The sequence below is a fragment of the Mustela erminea genome, chromosome 16 (assembly GCF_009829155.1).
Source record: "Mustela erminea isolate mMusErm1 chromosome 16, mMusErm1.Pri, whole genome shotgun sequence".
NCBI lineage: Eukaryota > Metazoa > Chordata > Mammalia > Carnivora > Mustelidae > Mustela > Mustela erminea.
Window position 1 is genome coordinate 60,034,068 of NC_045629.1, and position 23,941 is coordinate 60,058,008.

Below are 23,941 nucleotides of genomic sequence, written 5' to 3' on the forward strand. Positions count from 1 at the left end.
GATTTTCACTTTACCTGTGTCATTCTTTCCTCAGGATGACACAGATGAGCCTTCTTACCCCTTGATTTCTTTCATGGGGTTAAGTGAGAATATATGAATGACGGTCAGGTTTCCTAGCTGTATAAGATGCTGCCAGAGAGACTCATTTCTTTTTCATCCCACCCAGAATACTGGGGGACAGAAACCAGTTGGGAGATTGGAATTTATGGCTCTCAGAGGGCTTCATACTGCTACAGGATCTACTTACAACATCATGGATTCCATTATGAAGCCTTCCCATGGAGGACCTGCAGATGCTCCAACTGACCTTTCTTTCTCTCTGAACAAATAAAAGCCCATAGACAGAGGGTTTCACTGGTGAATTCTACCAAACATATTAAGAATTAAAGTCCAATCTTTTAAAACTCTTCCAAAATATTGAAGAGGGAGAACTCTTCCAAATTTTATGAGACTACCATTACCCTAATACCAAAGCCAGGTAAGGACAACACAATAAAACTACAAGCCAACACCCTTGATGAATGTAGGTGCAGAAATTTCAACAAAATGCTAGCAAACTAAAGTCAACAGCACATTGAAAGGATTATACACCACAATTTGGGGATTTATCTGGATACAAAGATGTTTCAATATATAAAAATTAATCAGTGTTATGCATCACATTAATATAAAGAAAAATAAAAATTACATGACTATTTCAATAGATGAAAATCCATTTGACAAAAATTCACATCTACCTGTGATAAACACTCATAATAAATTAGATACTGGAGGTACATAACTCAACATAATAAAATCCATATAGGATGACCCCACAGCTAACATCATATTCCGTGATGAAGGTCTGAAAAGCTTTCCTCTAAGATGTAGAACAAGATGGTTGCTGACTACTCACTACTCATATTCAGTACAGTATTGGAAGTCCTAGCCAGAGCAAACAGGTAAGAAACTTAAATTAAAGGCATTAAAATGCAAAAGGAAAATGTAAATTTGTCTTTGCATGTGCTATGATTTTACATATGGAAAATTGTAAAGACAATAACACCCTGTTAGAAGTAAAGAACTAATTCAGTAAAGTTGCAAATAACAACAACAACAAAAAAAAAAAAATACAAAAATCAGTTGCATATTTATATCCTAAAAATGAACCAGAAATAAAGGAAACAATACCCTTATAATAGCACTGAAAACAATGAAATGCTTTGAAATCAATTTAACCAAGTAAGTGAAACTTTTACACTGAAAAAAAGAAAAAACTTTGATGAAAAAAATAAAGACACAAATAAATGGAAAGCTATTCCTTGTTCATGGATAAGAAAGGATTAATATTATTAAAATCAATAATTTAATTATAATTGGTTAATAATTAATATAACAATGGTGACTAATAATGAAAATTTACCCAAAATTGTCTGTGGAGTTAATGTAGTCCTTTTCAAAATTCCAGTGGCATTTTTTAATAGAGACAGGAAAATCATTCCTAAAATGTATATGAAACCCACAAAGGGCCCCGAATTGCCAAAGCAATCCAGTAGGAAGAACTGTGAGAAGAAAAAAGTTGAAGTAAAAAGAACAAAGTAGGAGGCATCACATTTCCTGATTTCAAACTACGTTACAAAGCTAAGTCACCAAAACAATATGGTACTGGCAAAAAACAAATTAGACCAATGGAACAGAATAGAGAGCCAAGGAAGAACCACCCCCCTCCCCAACACACACACACAGTCAACTAATATTTGATGAATAAGCCAAAAATACCCAATGGGGAAAGAATAGTGTTTTTAATAAATTGTGCTGGGAAAACTGGATAAACAACATATGCAAAAGAATGAATTTGATCCCTGTCTTATACCACAAATAATCCAATTAAAAATGGACAGAGGAGACTTTTTTCCACTGTATATTTTTTCCTGTTTTGTCTAAGATTATTTGACTATAGAGTTGAGGGTCCATATCTGGGCTCTCTACTCTTTTCCTCTGGTCTATGTGTCTGTTTTTATGCCAGTACCATGCTGTCTTGGTGATCACAGCTTTGTAGTAAAGCTTGAAATCAGGTAACGTGATGCCCCCAGTTTTATTTTTGTTTTTCAACATTTCCTTAACGATTCGGGGTCTCTTCTGATTCCATACAAATTTTTGGATTATTTGCTCCAGCTCTTGGAAGAATACCAGTGGAATTTGATTGGAATGGCATTAAAAGTATAGATTGCTCTAGGCAGTATAGACATTTTAACAATGTTTATTCTTCCCCTCCAAAATTAGCAAGACAGGGAACAACATGTGCTGGAGGGGATGTGGAGAAAGGGGAACCCTCTTCCACTATTTTTGGGAATGCAAGTTGGTGCAGCCTCTTTGGAGAACAGTGTGGAGATTCTTCAAGAAATTAAAAATAGAACTTCCCTATGACCCTGCAATTGCACTACTGGGTATTTACCCCAAAGATACAGATGTAGTGAAAAGAAGGGCCATCTGTACCCCAATATTTATAGCAGCAATGGCCACAGTTGCCAAACTGTGGAAAGAACCAAGATGCCCTTCAACAGACGAATGGATAAGGAAGATGTGGTCCATATACACTATGGAGTATTATGCCTCCATCAGAAAGGATGAATACCCAACTTTTGTAGCAACATGGACGGAACTGGAGGAGATTATGCTGAGTGAAATAAGTCAAACAGAGAGAGTCAATTATCATATGGTTTCACTTATTTTTGGAGCATAACGAATAGCATGGTGGACATGGGGTGTTAGGAGAAGGGAGTTGGGGGAAATTGGAAGGGGAGGTGAACCATGAGAGACTAAGGACTCTGAAAAACAATCTGAGGGGTTTTAAGTGTGGGGGGGGTGGGAGGTTGGGGGAACCAGGTGGTGGGTATTATAGAGGGCACGGATTGCATGGAGCACTGGGTGTGGCACAAAAACAATGAATATTGTTATGCTGAAAATAAATTAAAAATAATTTTTTTTTTAAAAATGGGCAGATGGGACGCCTGGGTGGCTCAGTTGGTTGAGCGGCTGCCTTCGGCTCAGATCATGGTCCTGGCATCCTGGGATCGAGTCCCGCATCGGGCTCCTTGCTCGGCGGGGAGCCTGCTTCTCCCTCTGCCTCTGCCTGCCATTCTGTCTGCCTGTGCTCGCTCTCTCTCCCTCTCTCTCTGACAAATAATTAAATAAAATCTTAAAGAAAAAAAATGGGCAGAGGACCTGCTTAAACGTTTTTCCTAAGAAGTCACACATGTGTTCAATAGGTAAAAGTTACTTTACTTGACATCACTAATCATCAGAGAACTAGAAATCCATATTACAATGAGATATTACCTCACACCTGTTAGAACAATTATTATTAAAAAAGAGAGATAACAGGTATTGGTGAGGATATCAAAGAAAAGGAACACTTGTGCTCTGGGGGTGGAATTGTAAATTTGTTCAGCCACCATGGAAAACACTGGATATTCTTTAAAAAATTAAAAATAGAACTACCAAATGATCTAGCATTCCACTTCTGGGCACATGTGCAAAGGAAATAAAGTCACTATCTTGAAGAAATATTTACACTCTCATGTTTGTTGTAGCTTTATTTACAATAGTTAAGAGATGGAAACAACCTAAGTGTCCATTGATAGATGATAAATCAGCCACTAGTCCTAGATATCACTTATATGTGGATTCTAAAAAAGCCAAACTCAGAATAATGGTGTAGAAAGTAGAGTAGAATGAGTAGAGTAGAATGAACTGAGTAGAATGGTGTTGCCAGGGGCTGAAGGTTGGGAATATTGGAGATGTTGGTCAAATAGTACATGTTTTCAGTTATAAAATGAAAAGTCTTAGACATACATCAGAGTAATTATAGTTAACAATACTATGTTTATATACTTGAAAGCTGCTAAGAGAAAAAATCAGATTCTGAATATACACAGAATATTATACATATAGTATATATTGTATATATACAAATCAGGTTTATGTATAATACATATATATGCACACATATACAATATATACATATACATATAAATATATATTATTGTAATAATATATACACATATATACATATGTACTATATATATACATACATATACACACACACACACACATATATATGTGATTATCACAATAAGGATAACACCTCTATCAGCTCACATAATTGCCATATGTGTAGTGAGAATCTGATTTGTTCTCTCAGCAACTTTGAAGTATACAAAACACATATAAAACATAAAACTCTCTCTCTCTCTCTCTCTCTCTCTATATATATATATATATATATATAATTGTCATGTTGTATGCCTTAAACAATGTTCTATGTGAATTATCTTGGTTAAACTCAAGAAAATTAAAATAGCAGACTCTCTCCTCACTACCTGTCCCCCTCAGATAAATCTCTATTTCTGTACAGCAGTTGTTTATTTTTATTGCCTGCCTTCCCCAAAAAGAGTTTTTATATGTTCACACTTACCTGCATGATATTTACCTCTTTTACTTTAGCATTATAGCATCATTAATTCATGAAAATTCATGCAATTTAAGAAGATAAAACCCATGTTGTGGCCATTTCTACGCTATGACCATGACTTTATGATAGCTATGTCTTTTTTTTTCAATGACAAGCTTAGAACATATTTCTTTAGAAAATTAAACATTCTTAAAACTGAACTTTGTTTCTAATAGTAAAATAAAAAGTGTGAATGGGAACATTTTGATACCATGACCTATTTTGTCTGTTGACTGGTCCTGAGATTTCTTCATGTCAATTTCTACAACTGAGGTTGGAATTAAATGCTGTTTTTCTGGAATAGTTTTCACCTAGGGATCGTGGTTTGAGGTTATCTGAATTAAATCTACTGCTAATATCTGAATTACTTATAAAAGAAAAAAAAAAACAAAAAGTCTTGTAATAGAATAATTAAATGAATTATAGTATAATTAAATATAAGCATCTGATAACCTGATAACAAATTCTAGTGACATGTGAAATATGTATATTTCAATGTAGAGAGATTAAATAAGAACATAAATAGCATATGCAGTATGATCTTAAATATGTAAATATAGTCCCATAAGATTATAATTCTTTTTTACCTTTTGTATAATTTTTCATTGAGAAAGTACAATATTTACACGAAAATAAAGCTTAGAATTTCTTTCCTGCATCAAGTAAACCAAATTGTTTAAATGTACCAGCATCAGATATAAGCTAAATATGGAACTATGAAGGAATTCTCTAATGGTGTTTTGATGCAAGTGCCACATCCAGCCCCCAATATCAGCTTTTATTTAATAAATTACCAACTCACAGGAAAATAAGCAGGATCATCAAAAATTGCAGTTTTAGAGAATATTTAAAAGTATGAAATTGTGTTTGGTAAATCCAATATGCCTCTACTTACACAAGCAAGAATGACAAGACCTACAGACCATCTTCTCTACTTTATTTCAAGACAGTTATAGCAAGCCATTAAAAAATCACTATTGGAATTCATGGAAGATAACAAAATACAGGTATCAAATTTCCAAAAGATAGAGAAAAGCAGATATACCATAAGGACATGTATTAAGTGAGAATGTGAGAGAAGAAAAAAGCAAGAAAACAGTGAGTCAAAGAGACAGACAATGAATCAAACTGCCAGCAGCAGTTTCAACTTCAGACTTTGTATATAAACACAGTCTGGAAGGTGTTGTAGGTTACACACTAGATTTTTTCTCCTTGTCTTTCTAATTCAAATCAGCTATAACATTAGCAACAGGATTTCTTTAAGCATAAAAACCAATAAATGTCTTATATATCTACGAGAGTAAAAATGATATAAGATTTATATTAGAAGAGAGGCCATAAAACAAATACCAAGAATAAATTTGTAATTTATCTTTTGGTTTATATCTTTTTATGTTATACATGTTTAAAATATTTTTGTTATTTATCTATACATTAAATTTTGTCAAAGAAAAATGGGCTTTGATTTATATATATCAATACATAAGCCATGGAGATTATATACATTATTTATGAATTATATATTATGAATTTTATTTCATTTTTTGTTTTGTTTTGTTTTTTACAAGCTTATGTTCTAAACTGAGAAAAAGCTGGGTTGCAGTGATGATCCTGCCTCTTGATACTTTCAACAAAATTAACCTTCGGCAAGTAATGTAAGACTCATTTTCCCAATTGTAAAATTTGATGATAATAATAGGAATATTTCACATTGTTTGAGAAGTTAAGTAATATAATGACTACAAAATACTTGGTAGTGTCAGGTACAGGGGACCTAATAAATGCTAAGGATTAGATTTATTGAGCTTTCATTACATTGTAGTACACACAGAATCTCTGTAAATTAAGTGCTATTATTCCCATTTACAAATTAGAAAAGAAAGAATGAAAAGAAAAAATTGATTTTCCCTGTCTGACAAAGTTTTTTAACTTCCCAGAGGCCACAATTGTTTCTCCAAGAAAAGGAGCAAAGGTAAAATAGAAATGTGTTTTCTCATTTTCAAGGGGATCTAGAGAGAATAGATACTTAGGCAAACCGTACTATCAGTGGTTTTATAGCTAGAAACTGCCAGGTAGCATTGAGTGCTTTATTTCTTTTTTATATTTACATCAGTTATATCGCACACATTGCTTCTGTTAAGAAAATATGCAAAAAGCTTTGTCCTTTTACTTTTATATGTATCATTTTAGCCAGCTGGAAACTCTAAGAATTATCTTTCTATTCTCTTTTAGCCAGTAGTATGTATGATTGGATACATAACCTGTGTGCAGGTGAACACAGATACCTGCCCACCTCCCCCCCCCCCCAGCCCCTCTCCTGTGCACAGTGCTGTCTGTTTTCTATCTTGACTTGGTGTTATGTCATTAACAAAAGACATTCAGCTTTTAATGATCTTGGCCATGATAATGAAATGACACTGTTAGACATGTCAGCCTTACTGTATACTTCTTAAAGGAATAGACATTGAAAGACTTCATGTAAGGGAAGAAATAATTAGAAATACTCCATAAGTGAACAACAAACAACAAACAAATAAACAGGAATCAAACTAGCGAACTTTTCTTTGCATAAACGTGTGGTTTGGAACAACACAGACATTTTATCTATCGTTCTGAGTGTAAACATAACCAAGTATGTAACGAGTCTTTAAATCTTAAGAGTTTATCTGCTTAGAATATTTTGAGTTAAAAGTTCAAAAATGGTTTACTATAGTTAAAAAATTACACACTTTGGTAAAAATCTAGGACTTAATGAAATATGTAATATTTTGAACTTGATTGAAGTAGAGTTGATTTATATTTAAAATGAGTTTTTGATAAGACATCAAAAATTTCTCATATAATTAGATACCCTATATTCTAAGAAGAAATTTTGAAGAAGCACTTAAATAATAGGCAGGTGTCAGATGATTTTCACACTTGTTTTATCAAGTAGTTTAAAAACAAGTAATTTCATTTGTATAGACAGAAATGTAAACTTCCCAGTTAGTGACCTAAAAGATCCAACTTTTCAGATATTTAGATTTTTAAACCATGCACAATGTATAAAATTAATGTATTTTTATATGAATATTGGTTTTTACATATTTTTGCACATTGTTGTATATTAAAATTGAGTATCCACATTGCATGGTATGCTTTCACTTTATCAACAGTTATTACCCATAAATAATGAAGCCTGAAAATAAGTATTTAAAAAAACAAATACTTTTAACCAATCTAAAGAGGTCATTATTAATTTATGTTCACTTTTTTGAGAGATAATATTAATATACTAATATTATAAAGTCAAACATACTGAGCTAATTTGTGCCTGAGATTATATAATTTCCAAATAAATAAAAATTAAATGGTGAATATGACTTTATTACAATTGTACCACAAACATTACGTACCCTGTGTAAAATGAAATTTTACCCATTACATATTTTCCCTCCATTCTTCCATTCAAAACACACTAACCTTGTCCTAAAGTTTGTAGGATGAGGATGTCCATCATATAAGGATAAGTAGTCATATTCTTCTTCTAGAGCAAATGACTGAAAAACAATTTGTATTCTATTCCGTTCTTCTGCTATTATTACCCATGTACAGTTTGCACCATTTGGATATCCATATGGAAAACCAGGGCTTTCTATAGTGCCATTAAGTCCTTTTAAAGTTCCACCACATGTATAAATAAATCCTGAAACAAAAGACAAATAAACAGACATTAATATTGTATAAAGCACAAAAAATCCAGGAGACAGTATAGTTTTGAAAAAAAAAAAAAAACTTTTGTTTTTCTAAGACCTATGTGGTCATAATTTTGTAAATAGCAAAGAATAGGTAAATTATCTAGATTTCTTTCTTAAAAAGATAAGCAAAATCCTAAAAACTAGCAAAAATAACTAGCAAAATCCTAAAAAAAAAAAAAAAAAAAAAACTTGTCATCTACCAAACATCTTACGGTTAGCAATTATAGAATAGTTGATGAAGTAAAATTCTCCACACATCATTTTCCATTTCATGATCCAACAGAAAAACAAAATCTTAGAACATGGTATCTTCCCTCGAAGTAGTTTCCAAACTAATCATGGACAATCATAAACAGCAATGAAAACTAAATGATTTTTTAAGGTATGCCTTAAAAATCAACTTCACTTTTTCTTGGTAAAACATGCTCATTTTGTGTGTCCATATCTGTACCATGTAGCCAGTCTGCCTTAGGAAAATCCTTCCTACCCTGGTTCTACCAGAAGGATAAATGATTCAGATCTTTAAAAAACCAATATACGTTATCATTCTTTCTTTGACTAGAATAGTTGGATATTAGGATAAACACAATCTTTAACTATATCAGAGTGAAACCTAAGGTTAGGAAGAAAATACATTGAAAATTTGAATCCTGGACAACTGACAGCAGCCATTTATTTGTTTGTTTAGTTTATTTATTTGAGAGAGAGAGACAGAGAGGGAGCACAAGCAGGGGAAGTGGTAGAAGGAGAGGGAGAAGCAGGCTCTCCATTGAGCAGGGAGCCCAATGTGGAGCTCCATCCCAGAACCCTGGGATCATCACCTGAGCTGAAGACAGATGCTTAACCGACTGAGCAACCCAAGCACCCTGGTAGCAGCCATCTTAAAAACTTCCATGGCTCAGGGAGCCCAGGTGGCTCAGTTCGTTATGTCTAACTCTTGATTTTTGTCCCAGGTCATGATCTCGGGGTCATGGCATAGAGCCCTCCATGAAGCTCCACACTCAGAAAGGAGTCTGCTTGAGGAGTCTTTTCCCCACTGCCCCTCCTCCTGCTAAAAAAATAAATAAAACTTTTAAAAAAAAAAAAAGTAACTTACATGGTTCTGTGAGAGTGCTAATTCTATGGGAAATCTGAACTATTGACAGCTTGACTCTTGGAGACATCTAGAAAACATACAATGTTTCTTGAGAAATTGGTGTTTCCAGATTTGTGGGTTGTGCATGAAGCTTATGGGCCATGAAGCTGTTAAGTCAGAAATATGAGCTAACTGAGGGGAAAGAACACTTTATTACCCAAAGCATCTATATTTGGAACTGGATATAGAAATGTAGGAAATATGGGGCTCCCCTCTCTGAGAAGGAATGAGTATATGATAGGTATGGATATTTTTTTGAAAAATATGAATGGGAACCCAGAGTTGTAGATTGTGGCAGACAGAGAATGATGTGGGATACCATATATTCGTTCTTTTCTCTTTTCACAAGAATACCATGCTTTTGCTAGTGTATCCACTTCTCTACCAAACAACTGTATGCTTTAGAGTAGCTGGGTCTACTGTCCCCAGTGGTGAGGCAGGTGGCTCAGGGCTGAATTAATCACTACAACCCTACCCTCTTATCCACATTTACTTCAGGAACGTACTCTATCTCTATTTTACCGCAAAATCCTAAACCTGGGATATTCGGTATTGATATAAACACAGTTCTTGTGATTCTTTTTGGCCTTTTAAAAAGTTACCAAGAAGTTGAATAAGGTAGAAGTTTAAAAAAAAAATCAATATTTGTGTGTATACCTATATTTTTCTCATGCACCGAAAGTCAAATAGGGCATTTTATGATTTTCAAAAATAAAAAAAGGAGAAAGGTCCCTTTTAAATTGCTTCTTGCAGAGCAATTACTTTGAAGCCTTAGGTTAATTAGCTATCACCCATTTCTATTAGTTTTCTGCCTGAACAGCTTCCAATTTGAACTTCATAACTAAATGCAAGCATGAATCCCTTCAGCTACAATCTGATCTATGGGCTGTTTTTTTTATATTCTCAAGCCCCATAACCCTGATGGCTTTAGAAAAAGGACATATGTCCTAAAATAACATGTTCAGCTCTGGCCACTAATTCTTTAAGGGCCTGCTGATTCATACATTTCAGTTCCTTTTTTTTTTTATTTCTCGAGGCAGATTAAGAATTACACCTATTTTTAAGCTTTCTCAACTGTGTTCTTCATTTTATTTTCATTTTTTTTTGTTTATACTGAAGTTTGAATAAACATCACATTATTCATAATAACGAAGTACATTTTGTCAACAATAGGTTTATAGTTTCCATTCCCCCACCAAAACAGAAACAAACAGAGTTCTTAAAAGTAAAATAAATTCTCCCTCATTTACTTATGCTTCACAAGGTTGGTCATCGTTATCAGCTTAGTGTGTATCTCTCTAGGCCATTTCTAGGCAAATGCAGATATATGCAAATTTACAAAGAGAATCAGCCATACTGTGCATAATTTTCTTAATGTTTTTGTGTATACGTGTAAAATATCACTGATTCTGTGTCTACATATGTACTTCTCCTACATTCTTTTTTAATGACTGCATAGCTACATGGTATATGGTCTGCCTGTACTTTAATTTATTTAATGTATCTCTTATTGACAGATTTAGTCTTTGTGTTTTCAGGGGCACAAATAATGACTTTGGATCTATATCCTTGTACACTTGTGTGATATATGCCTTGAATAAAATTCCAGAAATGGGTGTGTCTCATTTTAAATTTAGGTAGATACTTCCAAACTATCCTCAAGAAATGTGAAAATTTCTACTGCTATCACCAGGCTATGAAGTGTTTTCAAACTTCAGCTTCAATTTTGGCAATATTAGATTTTATACAAGACAAAAAAAAAAAAACTTATTATTTTATTTTGCATTTCTCTCATAACTGTTGCGATCAAATATCTTGTTATATGTTTCTCATTCATTCATAATTATTTTTATGAATTGCCTCTCCATATCCTTCACTTATTTTTAAAGGGCTCTTCTTTCTAATTCTCTTTTAGGAAACAACTGCTTAGCTTTCTGTTACTCCTGGGTAATCCACATTTGCCTTTCATATATACATTTTGAATACCTTTTGTTGTATTTTTCACACCTTGACTTTGCACTTAAAAAATACATTTATAGTTGAAAAAAACTAAACTTTACATGACTTGGGTCACAAGAATTTGGTTAAGAACACAGATTTTTAATTTTTTCCTCCTTTTTCACATTCATATTTTACTTTTTCTATACAGTATGGGAATACAATTATTTGTACAAGTATTTTTATGATTTTTAAGTTTTATATTGTTTTCTTTTATGCTAGTTGAGATCTTTGACAAGAAATACTTTGTGTTTACCTTTCACTTTTTTTTCAAACTTGTGTTTATGTACTGCAATTGTGCTTTTGTGCCCAATTGACTCTTTTTTCATCACCAAGAGTTCACAACTTTATTGACATACAGCTCTTGTGTGATAAAGATTGTAAAGAACTTAATAGTAGCAATTAACCTTTTTTTTTATTGTGGTAAGCAACACATAATATGAAGTCTATCCTCTTACTAGTTTTGAAGTGGACAGTATTGCTAACTACATGCACAGTGTTGTACAGCAGATCTCTAGAACTTTTCCATCTTGAATGAATGAAACACTATACCCCTTGGAAAATAACTCCTAATTTCCCCACCTTTCCTAGCTCCTGGAAACTACCATTTCACTTTCTTCTGCATGAATTTCACTAATTTAGATACTTCGCATAAGTAGAATCATGCAGTATTTGCCTTTCTGTGACTACCTTATTTCATAAGGTACTTGAGTATTCATATATACTTAACATAATGTCCTCAGGGTTCATTTATGCTGTAAAATATGACAGGATTTCCCTCTGATTTCCCCTGAAAATACACATCTCATGTATTCACTCACACTTTAATGGACATGTAGATTGTTTCCATTTCTTGGCTATCATGAATAAAGTTGCAGTGAACATGGGAGTACAAGTATTTCTTTAAGATCCTGCTTTTATTTATTTTTTATTTTTTTTAAAGATTTTATTTATTTATTTGACAGAGAGAAATTACAAGTACACTGAGAGGCAGGCAGAGAGAGAGAGAGAGAAAGGAGGAAGCAGGCTCCCTGCTGAGCAGAGAGCCCTATGCGGGACTCGATGCCAGGACCCTGAGATCATGACCTGAGCCGAAGGCAGCGGCCTAACCCACTGAGCCACCCAGGCGCCCCTAAGATCCTGCTTTTAAGGGGCGCCTGGGTGGCTCAGTGGGTTAAAGCCTCTGCCTTCAGCTCAGGTCACGATCTCAGGGTCCTGGGATTGAGCCCCACATCAGGCTCTCTGCTCAGCGGGGAGCCTGTTTCCCTTCCTCTCTGCCTGCCTCTCTGCCAGTATACTTGTGATCTCTCTCTGTCAAATAAATAAACAAAATAAAAACTTAAAAAGAAAAAAAAAAAAGATCCTGCTTTTAATTATTTTTGATAAATACCCAGAAGTGGGATAGCTGACTTATATGGTAGTTCTATTTTTAATTTTTTGAGGAACTTCCTTAGTTTTCCTTGGTAGCTGCATCACTACCGGTAAATACTTCATATCAGGTGAAGAGTGTGTGTGTGTGTTTGTGTGTGTGTGTGTGTGTGTGTAAATAATGAGTGAATTCTAAGCTGTCAGATCCATTTAATATGGAGTTGTTCATAATATGCCCTTATTCTTCTGATGCATGTGGGGTCTGAGGTATAACCCCTCTTGTATTCCTAATATTAGTAGTTTTGTGTTTTTCCTCATTTTTTTGGTCAGTCTTGCTACTGCTTTGCCAATTTCATTGATCTTAAAAAAAGGTTTTCGTTTCATTGATTTTTTTCTCTATAACTTTATTCTGTTTTCAAATTTTCACGTCTTATTTGATTATTTATTTTTTCCCCTCGTTTTGAATTTAGCTTTTCTTCTTTTCTTGGTTCTTAAAGAGGGAGCATAGATTGATAATTTAAGACTTTTCTCTATTTCTAATGCATGTATTTGGTACTGTAAAATGTCTCTCAGTACTACTTAAGCTCCATCTCACACATTTTGATATGTTATATTTTCATTTTTATTCAGTTTAATGTATTTTGAATTTTCACTGAATCTTCCTTTTCAAGAAAGCCATGGCTGTTATAGGAGAGAATTGTTTTATTTCCAATTGTTCAGATTTTAATTAACTTTTGACATTAATTTCTAGTTTGATTCCATTGTGATCAGAGAACATACTCTAGATGATTTCAGTCCAAATCTGTTTAAGTTTTAATCCCCAGGATATGGTCTATCTCTAATATGTGTTCCTTGAATACTTGAAAATAATATGTATTCCAGTGTTGTAAATAGAGTGTTCTCTAAGTGTTGATTATACCATTAGTGCGTCCTGTTGAGTTCCATACCTTTGTTGACTTTTCTCCCACAGGCAAGGTGCCATTTTTCTCTGGCAAGACTTTTTTGTCCTCAGTTTTCAGTTTAATTATAATGTACATGGTATGGATTTCTTTGTGCCTCTCAACTAAAGAGTTTACTCAGCTTTTCTAATCTGTAGGTGTATGTCTCTTGCCAAATTTGGAAAGTTTTTAGTCTTTATTTCCTTAAGTACTTCCTTAGCCCTATACTCTCTTCTATGACTCCAGTGACATAGGTCGCGGTGCTCTGTTCATCTTTTTTTTTTTTTTTTGACTACTTTCTTTCTGTTGTTTAGATTAGGTCATTTCTTTTCTCCTTTCGTTCCTCGGTTATTTTCTGTATTCCCTCCATTCTCTTTTGAGTACACCAACGGAGCTCTTCATTTCAGTTATTGCACTTTTCTTCTGTAGCATTTTTTTAAGATTTTATTTTTAAGTAACCTCTCCACCCCGTGCAGGACTCAAATTTAGTAGCCCAACATCAAGAGTTTTATGCTTCACCAGCTGAGCCCCTCTTATGTAACATTTTGATTTGACTCTTCTTTCTATGTTCCATTTCTTTGCCGAGTCTTTTGATTTACCAGCACTTTAATTTTTTTTTTTTTAATCTGCTTTAAGTGTCTGCATTGTTTCTTGGGGAATTTCGTTTATCCTGGCTGCTTTAAAATATCTGTCATGTGGTGTTGGTCTTCATTGATCTTTTTTTCCATTAAGTTGGAGATCTTGTTGCCTTTTGGAACAATAAATGATTTTTCTTGCAACCTGGATAATATAATTTACTTTATGAAATTCTGGATCTTATTTAAATCTTCTCTTTAACTGGCTTCTTCTGAGACTGTCCCATCAAGAAAAGTGGTGGTGGGTATTGCTTCGTTATCATCAAATGGAAAGACAAATCCATGTTTTCTAGTTTGCTTCCATTAACAACTATAAGGGAGTAGTGTTGTAGTTGGGTGGTGGTGAACATCCCTACCTACTCTACATGTCTTTTGAAACCACCCAGCAGGAAGTAGGAGGTTCCTGTTACTGTGAAGTGAGTGAAAATCAACCTCCTTTGATATCAAGCTCAAGACATTACAAATAGAGAGGGTCCCTCGATGCAATTTTTTCTCTTTCTAAACTCTGTGATGATCATTTTATTCTTCCACATGTATCTTCTTTTACTGTTTTCTTTTGGAGGGTTTATAATGTATGACTCATCTTCAAATGAATTGAGACATCTAAAGAAACTACATATTTCTAGATAAAGCAAATGTTAAAAATAGATGTGACAAATATTTAAAATGTGTTTAACCAGCAAGATTTCATCTCTTTTAAGGCTGCATAATATTCCAGTGTGTGTGTATGTGTGTGTCTTCCTGATGCATTCATCTCTTAGTAGACATTTAGGTTGCATCCATAATTTGGTTTTTGTAAATAATGCTGCAACAAACATAGGGGTGCATGTACCTTTTAGAATTAGTGTTTTTATCTTCTTTGAATAAATACCCAGTAGTGAAGTTACTGGATCACATGGTATTTCTTTTAATTTTTTGTGAAACCTCCATTGTTTTCTACAATGTCTGTACCGAGTTACATTCCCACCAACAGTGCACAAGGGTTCCCTTTCCTCCACCTCCTTGCCAACATTTTTTGTCTTTTTTTTTTTTAATTGTAACCATTCTGACAGGTGTAAGGTGATACCTCATTGTGGTTTTGATTTGCATTTCCCTGATGATGAGTGATGTTGAGCATCTATTCATGTGTCTGTTGGCCATCCTTATGTCTTCTTTGGAAAAATTTCTGTTCAGGTCCTCTGTCCACGTTTAAATCAGATTATTTTTTGGTGTTTAGTTGTATTAGTCCTTCATGTATTTTGGATATTAATCCCTTATTGGATATTGGATCATTTGCAAGTACCTTCTCCCATTAAGTACTTTGCCTTTTTGTTTTGGTGATGGTTTCCTCCACCCTGCAGAAGATTTTTATTTGAATGTAGTCCTATTACTTGGTTTTTGCTTTTCTATCCCTTGCCTTAAGAGACACGTATAGAAAAATCTTTCCTATGCCCACGGTCAGAGAAATTACTCCCCATCTTCTCTTCTAGGAGTTTTATGTTTTCAAGTCTTAGATTTATATGTTTAATCTATTTTGAGTTTATTTTTGTGAATGGTGTTAGAAAGTGGTCCAGATTCTTTTTCTTTTTTTCTTTCTTTCTTTCTTTTTTTTTTTTTTTTACATGTAGCTCTCCAGTTTTCCCAATATCATTTGTTGAAGAGATTGTCTTTCCCCCATTGTATATTCTTGCCTTCTTGCCCCCTTTGTCATAAATTAATTGACTATATAAGTGTGGGGTTTTTTCTGGGCACTCTATTTTGTTCCACTGGTCTATGCTTTTATTGTTGTGCCAGTATCATACTATTTTGATTACTACGGCTTTGTAATGTATCTTGAAATCTGGAATTGTGATACCTTCAGCTCTGTTTTTCTTTCTTAAGGTTGCTTTGGCTATTTGGGTCCTTTTCTGTTTCCATACAAATTTTAGAATTATTTATTCTAGTTCTGTGAAAAATGTTAATTTTTTTGGTACAGATTGTATTGAATCTGTAGATTGCCTTGGTTAGCATAAGCATTTTAAAATATCAATTTTTCCAATCTATGAGCATGGAATATCCTTTATTTAATTAGTGTCATCATCTTTCATTAATGTCTTAAAGTTTTCAAAGTACACGTCTTTCACCTCCTTGGCTAAGTTTTTCCCTAGCTGTTTTCCTTTTTCGTTGTTGTTGTTGTTGCAATTGTAAATGAAATTCTTTTCTTAATTTTCTTTGTCCTACTTTATTTTTAATGTATACAAACATACTGATTTGGGGGTATTAATTTTATATTCTGTAGTTTCGCTGAATTCATTCATTACTTCTAATAGATTTTTGGTGGAGTCTTTAGGGTTTTCTATATATATCCTGTCATCTACAAACAGTGACACCTAGAGGACATTGTGCTAAGTGAAATAAGTTAGACTGAGAAAGACAAAGCCCATAGGATTTCGCTCATGTGTGGAATTTAAACACCAAAACAAATGAATACATGAATAAAAAGCAGAATCAGATATATAAATACAGAGAACAAACTGTGGTTCCCAGAGAGGAGATGGCAGAGGATGGCCAAATGGATGAAGGGGAGGGAGAGATACAGACTTCCAGTTGTGGGAAGAAGTCATAGGAATAAAAGGTACAGCACGAGGAATATAGGCAATGATATTTGGGAGCAATATACAGTGACAAAGGGTAGTTGCACTTGTGGTAACCCTTAGCATAACATATGAGGAAGGTGAATTCTGTTGTACATCTGAAACTAATGTAACATTGTGTATCAACTACACTCAAAAAATTAAAAAATAAAATTCATATTGTTAAAAAAGTATAGTTAATTTTAATAAAAATACTTTTTGTTTCATTTAAAGTTAAACAGTTATCAACCAATGACACATTGTTTTGATTTGGGTAATGTCTAAGCGATATTATTATGGCAGAGATAAGAAAGTTTGAAATAGTCATTAAAATTTTTTTAATTTGCAATGGGTTTTATTTTTCTAAAAGATCACTGTATTTTTAATATTCATTCTCTAAAATATGAATTTACTGAGACTTTCTTGTCTGCAATTATCTCTTTAATTAGACTTTAAAATGTAATTTATGGTTTTATTGAAAATACCAGTTTTTCAGTGAGCCTCAGTTTATGCAGCTAGACATCCCAACTTCACAATTTAGCACTCTTTTTGTGCAAATTACCTTATGTGTCAGTTTCTTTATTTATAAAATGAGATAATGAGTAACTGTTTTAAAAATTAAGCATGTTAACAACTGCAAATCTCTTTGAACAGTGTTTTAAACATAGTGACTATTATACATGTTAACACTTTCTTCTTTTCCTTGTCCTATTTATTGCTACAATTATCATCTTTAGCCATGAAGCTCCATTACATAATTTAACTAATCTATTTTCTTTGAATTTGACCACGCAAATTTGAATAAACGCACTAGAAAACTCTATTACCAGTTTGTCAGAGAATGAAAAATGCCTATTGCCCAAATGTATCAAGTATGCTAGCAGACAGTGCCTATGAAATGTAATTCCACGGCTCTAGTTCAGGTTATCAATAAAGACACATTAAAATATTTTATTATTTTCAGAGTGGGAGGTCAGTTTTTAATCTCAGGAAATCAAATGTTAATGTTTTGAAGGAGAAAATATAACCTGATATTGGTAAATTTCTTTTGTTGAATTAATTAATTAATTAATTTGAGAGAGAGGACATGATGACAGAGTTGGTTGGCAAGTGAGAGAAAGAAACTTAAGCAGACTCCACTCTAAGTGCAGATCAGTACCTGAGCAGAAACCAAGATTCAGTGACTTAACCAAATATGCCAGTCCAGCATCCCTGATATTGGTTTATGTCTATGTAGATTCATAATGAGTGAGTATTCTTCATTTATTGGGTGAATGTATGCTATTTGGGTCAAACTTTTATTTGTGTTAGTGAGATCTTTATTATTCATACTAATTTTTTTCTCCGTCTTCTTAATCTGCCACCAAGTAACTTAAAAATCTCTGCAATGTGCATTTGTTCCTTTTATTTCATTTTTGTTCCATGTATTTGGGCAGTAAATTACTAGACAAATAATTCTTGGTATTATGGTGAACTTAGTTCTCCACCATTATGAAATTATTTTCTTTGGATCCACTAATGGTTGTGTCACAAAGTCTCTTTATCTCACATTAGTATAGATACTTTCAGTTATTTATAAGTTAGTGTGTGTACTTATGATTATTATATTATAGGCAAGGTGGATTTCTTATGAATAGCATGTAGGGTTTAACTTCTTAAAGTTTATGTGTTAGTCTTTACTTCTAAATTAGAGTCATTATCTTTTAACTTATTCTAATTATATATGTATTCTTTGTTCCATATGTTTTATGTTCCCTTTATTTCCCCTTTTTGCCTTATTTTATATTAATGAAGTGGGTATTTTCATTGACTTGTTTTCCCTCTATTAGCTTGTCATTTTCATATTCTTTAGTGGTAACCCTAGAGAATAAAATTTGTAGCCTTGATGATTAGAGTAAACTATAATTAGTCCATTTATTAGTTCATGAACAAAGCAAGGACAGTAGAACATTATAACTCCACCCCATCCCTTATGTTTGCACCATTATTTTTGTAGACTTTAATTATACATATATTATAAACACCCAAAAGACACTCTTACTCTCTTAATCTAAAGTTAACATTCTTGGTATTATGGTGAACTTAGTTCTCCACCATTATGAAATTATTTTCTTTGGATCCACCAATGGTTGTGTCCATTTCTTCTTTTCTTCATTTCAGTCTTTCCATTGAGTTTATTTTTCTTCTACCTGAACAATTTTCTCTGGTATTTAACTTAAGTCTGGCAATAAATACATTTTGTTTGCTTGATTTATTTTGGGTTTATCTATTATTTATAACCATTTTTGATGGAAGATTTGATACAGGCTACTCTACCAGAGCTAGGAGTAGAAGTTGCTTTGTGATGTTTTATCTTTATCGCTTTTTCTTCTTCATTCTCTATCACACAACCACTATTTCAGCATCTTTATCAACCAAAATAATTTTTCATTCTAAAAGCCTATGGCTGAACTATATCACAATAATCAACAGAAATAATCATTTGGGCAAAAACAATTTACACTGAAATCAATAGTTTCATATCATTCATTGAGCATGGACTAGGTGCCAAACACATGTTAGATTTTCACAAAAATTTTATAACAATGTTTCAACCCTTAAGCATTAGAAGCTACTGGTAAAAACAGACATAAACAAATAATTTACACACATATATGATAACTGCTGTAACAGGAGTCCTTGAAAAGATATCCAAAATATATCAAAGGGGGAAAATAAATATTCAAATCAAAGTTTTTCAATGACTCAGTTATTTGCCATTTCATTTCATATTAATTTTGTTAGTATCAGGTAAATATATATTTTAGACTTAAAAGATGAGATTCTCCAAGGTGAAACGTGTACCAATTACTGGTATGTTGTAGATGGCAATTACATTTTAAATTTTGCTACTCAAATTATTCTACATATCCAAAATATTCATTCATTTGCTTCTTGAAATACATAATTTTACTTTCCTGGGTCCATTGAATTTTTATGCTGTAAGATCCATCATTGTCCATTTAGTGTGGAATTACCTAGAATATTCACCATTTTCCATAATAATGGAATTATCAGACTTGTGGAATAGTCAAAATATTCCCGGTAGAATTGGAAAGATTCTAAAGGAAAAATATCAAGAAAAAAAATGGGATAAATGAATCAATGATGGAAGAGCATTTTGAGACAGACTATGCCTCATGAAATTAGAAATAAGCAATGGAGGAAACTGTATTAATCTGGCAAATGAAACTGTCTTAGACAAATATTATCAGATTTCATGTAAACATTAGCTTGTAATGTCAAAGGGAGGAAATCGATGGTCTCCTGTTGCTTTCTAGCTTTGATACATGACTCTGAGGCATTTTTGAAATTATTGAATTACTATTGGAAGCAAATATTCCCACTGCAAATTGTGAAAACTGAATCATTTCTAAATCATCATGTGGACTTCTAAACAGTTCAGCAGGGCATTATCATAAAGTTCAGGTCAAAAAAATTCCAATAAAATTATAATATAAATGACTTTTAAGTTGATCTGATTAGCACAGAAATGCAATCCATAGCTGAAGAAGAAGATGAAGAGAGGGGAAAAATAAAAGAGGAAGAGGAGGAGGAGGAACAGAGGAAAGAAATCAAAACCTAACTCAGAATGAACATAATACTTTACATAATAATTAATAATAATTCTGAAGCAGCTATTTTCAAAACTGCTTAAAAGCTTTTAAAGCTGTTACTTAAGGCTTCTTATTTTATTTAAAAGCTAATAAAGTATTCTGATATCTTAAAAAAAAAGATAGCAACATCTTAATTCTCTACCAGAATTTTGGTAGAGAAATGGAAACTGAAAAAGAATCAGAGTAAAATCACAGACATGTACCCCTGACACAAATAATACATTATATGTTAAAAATAATTTTTTTTAAAAAGAATCACTTTAAAAAAAATAAAAACTATGGAACCTATGGAATGAGACATTGCATCATGAACACATTTGTGGACGTATCAATATAAATTACCCACTTTGAAAGTCACAGTGGAGAAAAAAGTAAAATAAAATGTTGAGAATTCAAAGGGTCTATAGGGCTAATGTCAAATGGTTTAAAGTAAGGGTAGAGTTCTTGAGGAAAAGATAGTATGAGATATATATATATATATATATATATATATATATATATATATATACATGCATGTATATCAGCACAGACTTCCCATACTTTATATGAAGCATAGTCTTATACTTCTGAGAAAGTCAGCAGAAAAAGCAAAAAACGAACCACAGCCATAATCAAAATACTGAAGTTAAAGAGAAAAATGTATAAGTGGCTGTAGGAAAAAAAAATCACATTACACATAGGGGAACATGATTTTAAAAAAGTCACAGGCTTCTCCTAAAAAATAATCATAGGCAGAATACAGAGTAAAAAAATTTTTAGATTGATAAAAGAAAAGTAATCCAATTTACATTGAGCAGAAATATTTTTAAAGGGTGAATTTCAGACAGTTTTCAGATAAATGAATGCTGAAGAGAATCATTGTCGACAAACCTACACTATAAGAACATAAAAAGAATGCCCTTTAGGCAGAGGAAAAATGCTAACCAGTTGGAAACTGGAATCTACAGAAAAGAACTTTAAAAAGTCTAAATGGTAAATAAGTGCTATTTTTAAAAGACTATTTTTTATTTCTTCTCATAATTTCCTAAAAAGTCAAATGGTTGTCAAACTTAACATATTATCTTATAGAAGACAAATCATATTCACAATTTGTATAAAATTGTTCATATGGCTCATCTCATACTTCCACATTTTCTCCATTATTAACTAAACATTTTCATGTACTGCAAGGTTTTTCTTGGTCATTTAATTGATGAGAAGAGTCAAGAACAATCATCGTATGTTATTTATCTTTTGTGTATTTCTCTTATATGAAAAATATGCCTTATTTCTCTTCTTTTTTTTAAAAATTTAAACTCAATTCACCAAAATATAGTACATCATTGGCTTCTGGTGTATTGTTCAATATTCATTAGTTGCATATAATACCTAGGGCTCATCATATCACATGGCTTCCTTATTGCCCATCATCTACTGACCCCCATGCCCCCACCCACTTCCTTTTCTACAACCCTCAGTTGATCTTTTAAAATTTCCAATTATTGCTGTGCAAGGTACACAGGTGCCAATCAATAAATGTTTATTAAGGTTTTAAAATATAATATCCATGTTTAATTTTATAACTGTATTATGATTCAGAAAATAAACACAAAAATTCATTTAATTAATACATCATAATTTGCTCCATACATGTTAGGGCAGTTTCATATTGAAATGCTCTCTAAATTGCATACTCTTTTCTTCATATTCTTGTTAGTCTACAAGTTGATTTGTACTAACACACTAAATTCTATATTAGTATTTGTCATACTCAAGTGAGTTAATCATTGAGTGTGGAAATGGCAATTTCTAATGCATGAGCAAAATAAGGAATAAAACTTAATCTTGAAACCTGAACTGTCCTGTTGGTCTTGAACTTTTATATCATCTCTCAGTTTTAGATGTGATTCCATCCCTTCTTACAAATACCCCACTACTCTGGGCTCCTTTGATGTGTAACTGTCTAAAACTCCAAAACCAAAGTCATTTTTTTTTAAAGATTTTATTTATTTATTTGACAGACGGAGATCACAAGTAGGCAGAGAAGCAGGCAGAGAGAGAGAAGGAAGCAGGCTCCCCGCTGAGCAGACAGCCCGATGCGGGGCTCCATCCCAGGACCCTGGGATCATGACCAGAGCCAAAGGCAGAGGCTTAACCTACTGAGCCAGCCAGGCACCCCACCAAAGTCATTTATTAATTGTGTTTTACTGCTTAGTGGTTGATGCACATGTATTAATTTTTTTTTCTTTCCAGTTAGATCACAAAACCCTTGAGAACAAAATTATGTTTTAGATATCTTTTTTTTCTTTCTTTTTTTCTTCTGGCCAGAGTTAACAAATTGTGAAATTACCTGTGTGATAGTTGTATAGAATTTGAACTTCTTAAAAGAACAGAATTGGAGACACAAGACTATAAGTCTATGTTTGCTTTAAAACAAAGTGAAAATCCAGTTCTGATTGTACTGTTTTCCTACATAAGCCCTGAATCCCTAATCTTCTTCATTTTGCTTCATATGAATTTATATGTGACATCAGCATCACATTTAAGTTTCATTTGGACATCAAACCCATAAAAATTACAAGCATTGTGAAGTAAGCACAAAAATAATTAGCAGTAGAAAACATAGCTTCATACTCCAGCAAACGGTGTTTATACATCTATGGGCAAACCCTGTGAATTGTCTCTTATTGATATAATAAAAGATAAATTTTAACTACATAAATCAACCACATAAAATTAGCATTATAATGAGAAAGAAAATAAGCATTCAGATAATTTAATATTAACTTTTGTTATCTCCGGTAGAAAAATAGTAATTAATATTGCACAGCACTTTACAGTTTACAACATTTTTAGGTTTCTGGCTTTGGCTTTCACCCACTCCAGCTGTAGATAAGTTTTATAGTTTTTTTTAGTCTTTTATTTTCCTTGGACCTCACTTTCATAATTAAAACTATGTAAAAAGATTTTATAAGCATTAAAAATAAGGTATATAAAGTGCCCAGCATAGTGTGCCCACAAAGCATAATACTTAAGGGAACATATCACTTAGTATTTGTGTAATTATTCACAAGTATTGATGAAAATCAGAACAAGAGGTGTTCTATAAAAACCAACCTATTTTAATTTTAGTTTCAAGATATGCCAAATATGAAAAGTAAAATGATACTGGCCTTCTAGGTAAACTTGAATAAAGATCCTTTAAATTGACTTCTAAAGTATAATTTTTTTAAGATTTATTTATCTATTTGAGAAACAGAGAGAGAGAGAGAGAGAGCGCGTGCGCGAGCTTGCAAGTAAAAGGGGGGAGGGGCAGAAGGAAAGGATGAAGCAGATTTCCTGCTGAGCTTGGAAGCTCAAGGACACCTCAGGCTCAATCCCAAAACCCTGGGATCATAACCTGAGCTGAAGG

General features: G+C 32.9%; 1 protein-coding gene across 5 annotated transcripts in view; it reads right to left on the reverse strand.

The window, feature by feature from the left end:
* CSMD3 (CUB and Sushi multiple domains 3) overlaps positions 1-23,941 on the reverse strand; it is a 1,246,643-nt gene that overhangs the window by 1,115,988 nt on the left and 106,714 nt on the right. For all 5 annotated transcript variants that reach the window (XM_032316321.1, XM_032316320.1, XM_032316319.1 and 2 more), the window contains exon 2: positions 7,955-8,177. In XM_032316321.1, coding sequence (XP_032172212.1) covers positions 7,955-8,177 — 223 coding nt within the window. The remainder of the gene's footprint in view (positions 1-7,954; positions 8,178-23,941) is intronic.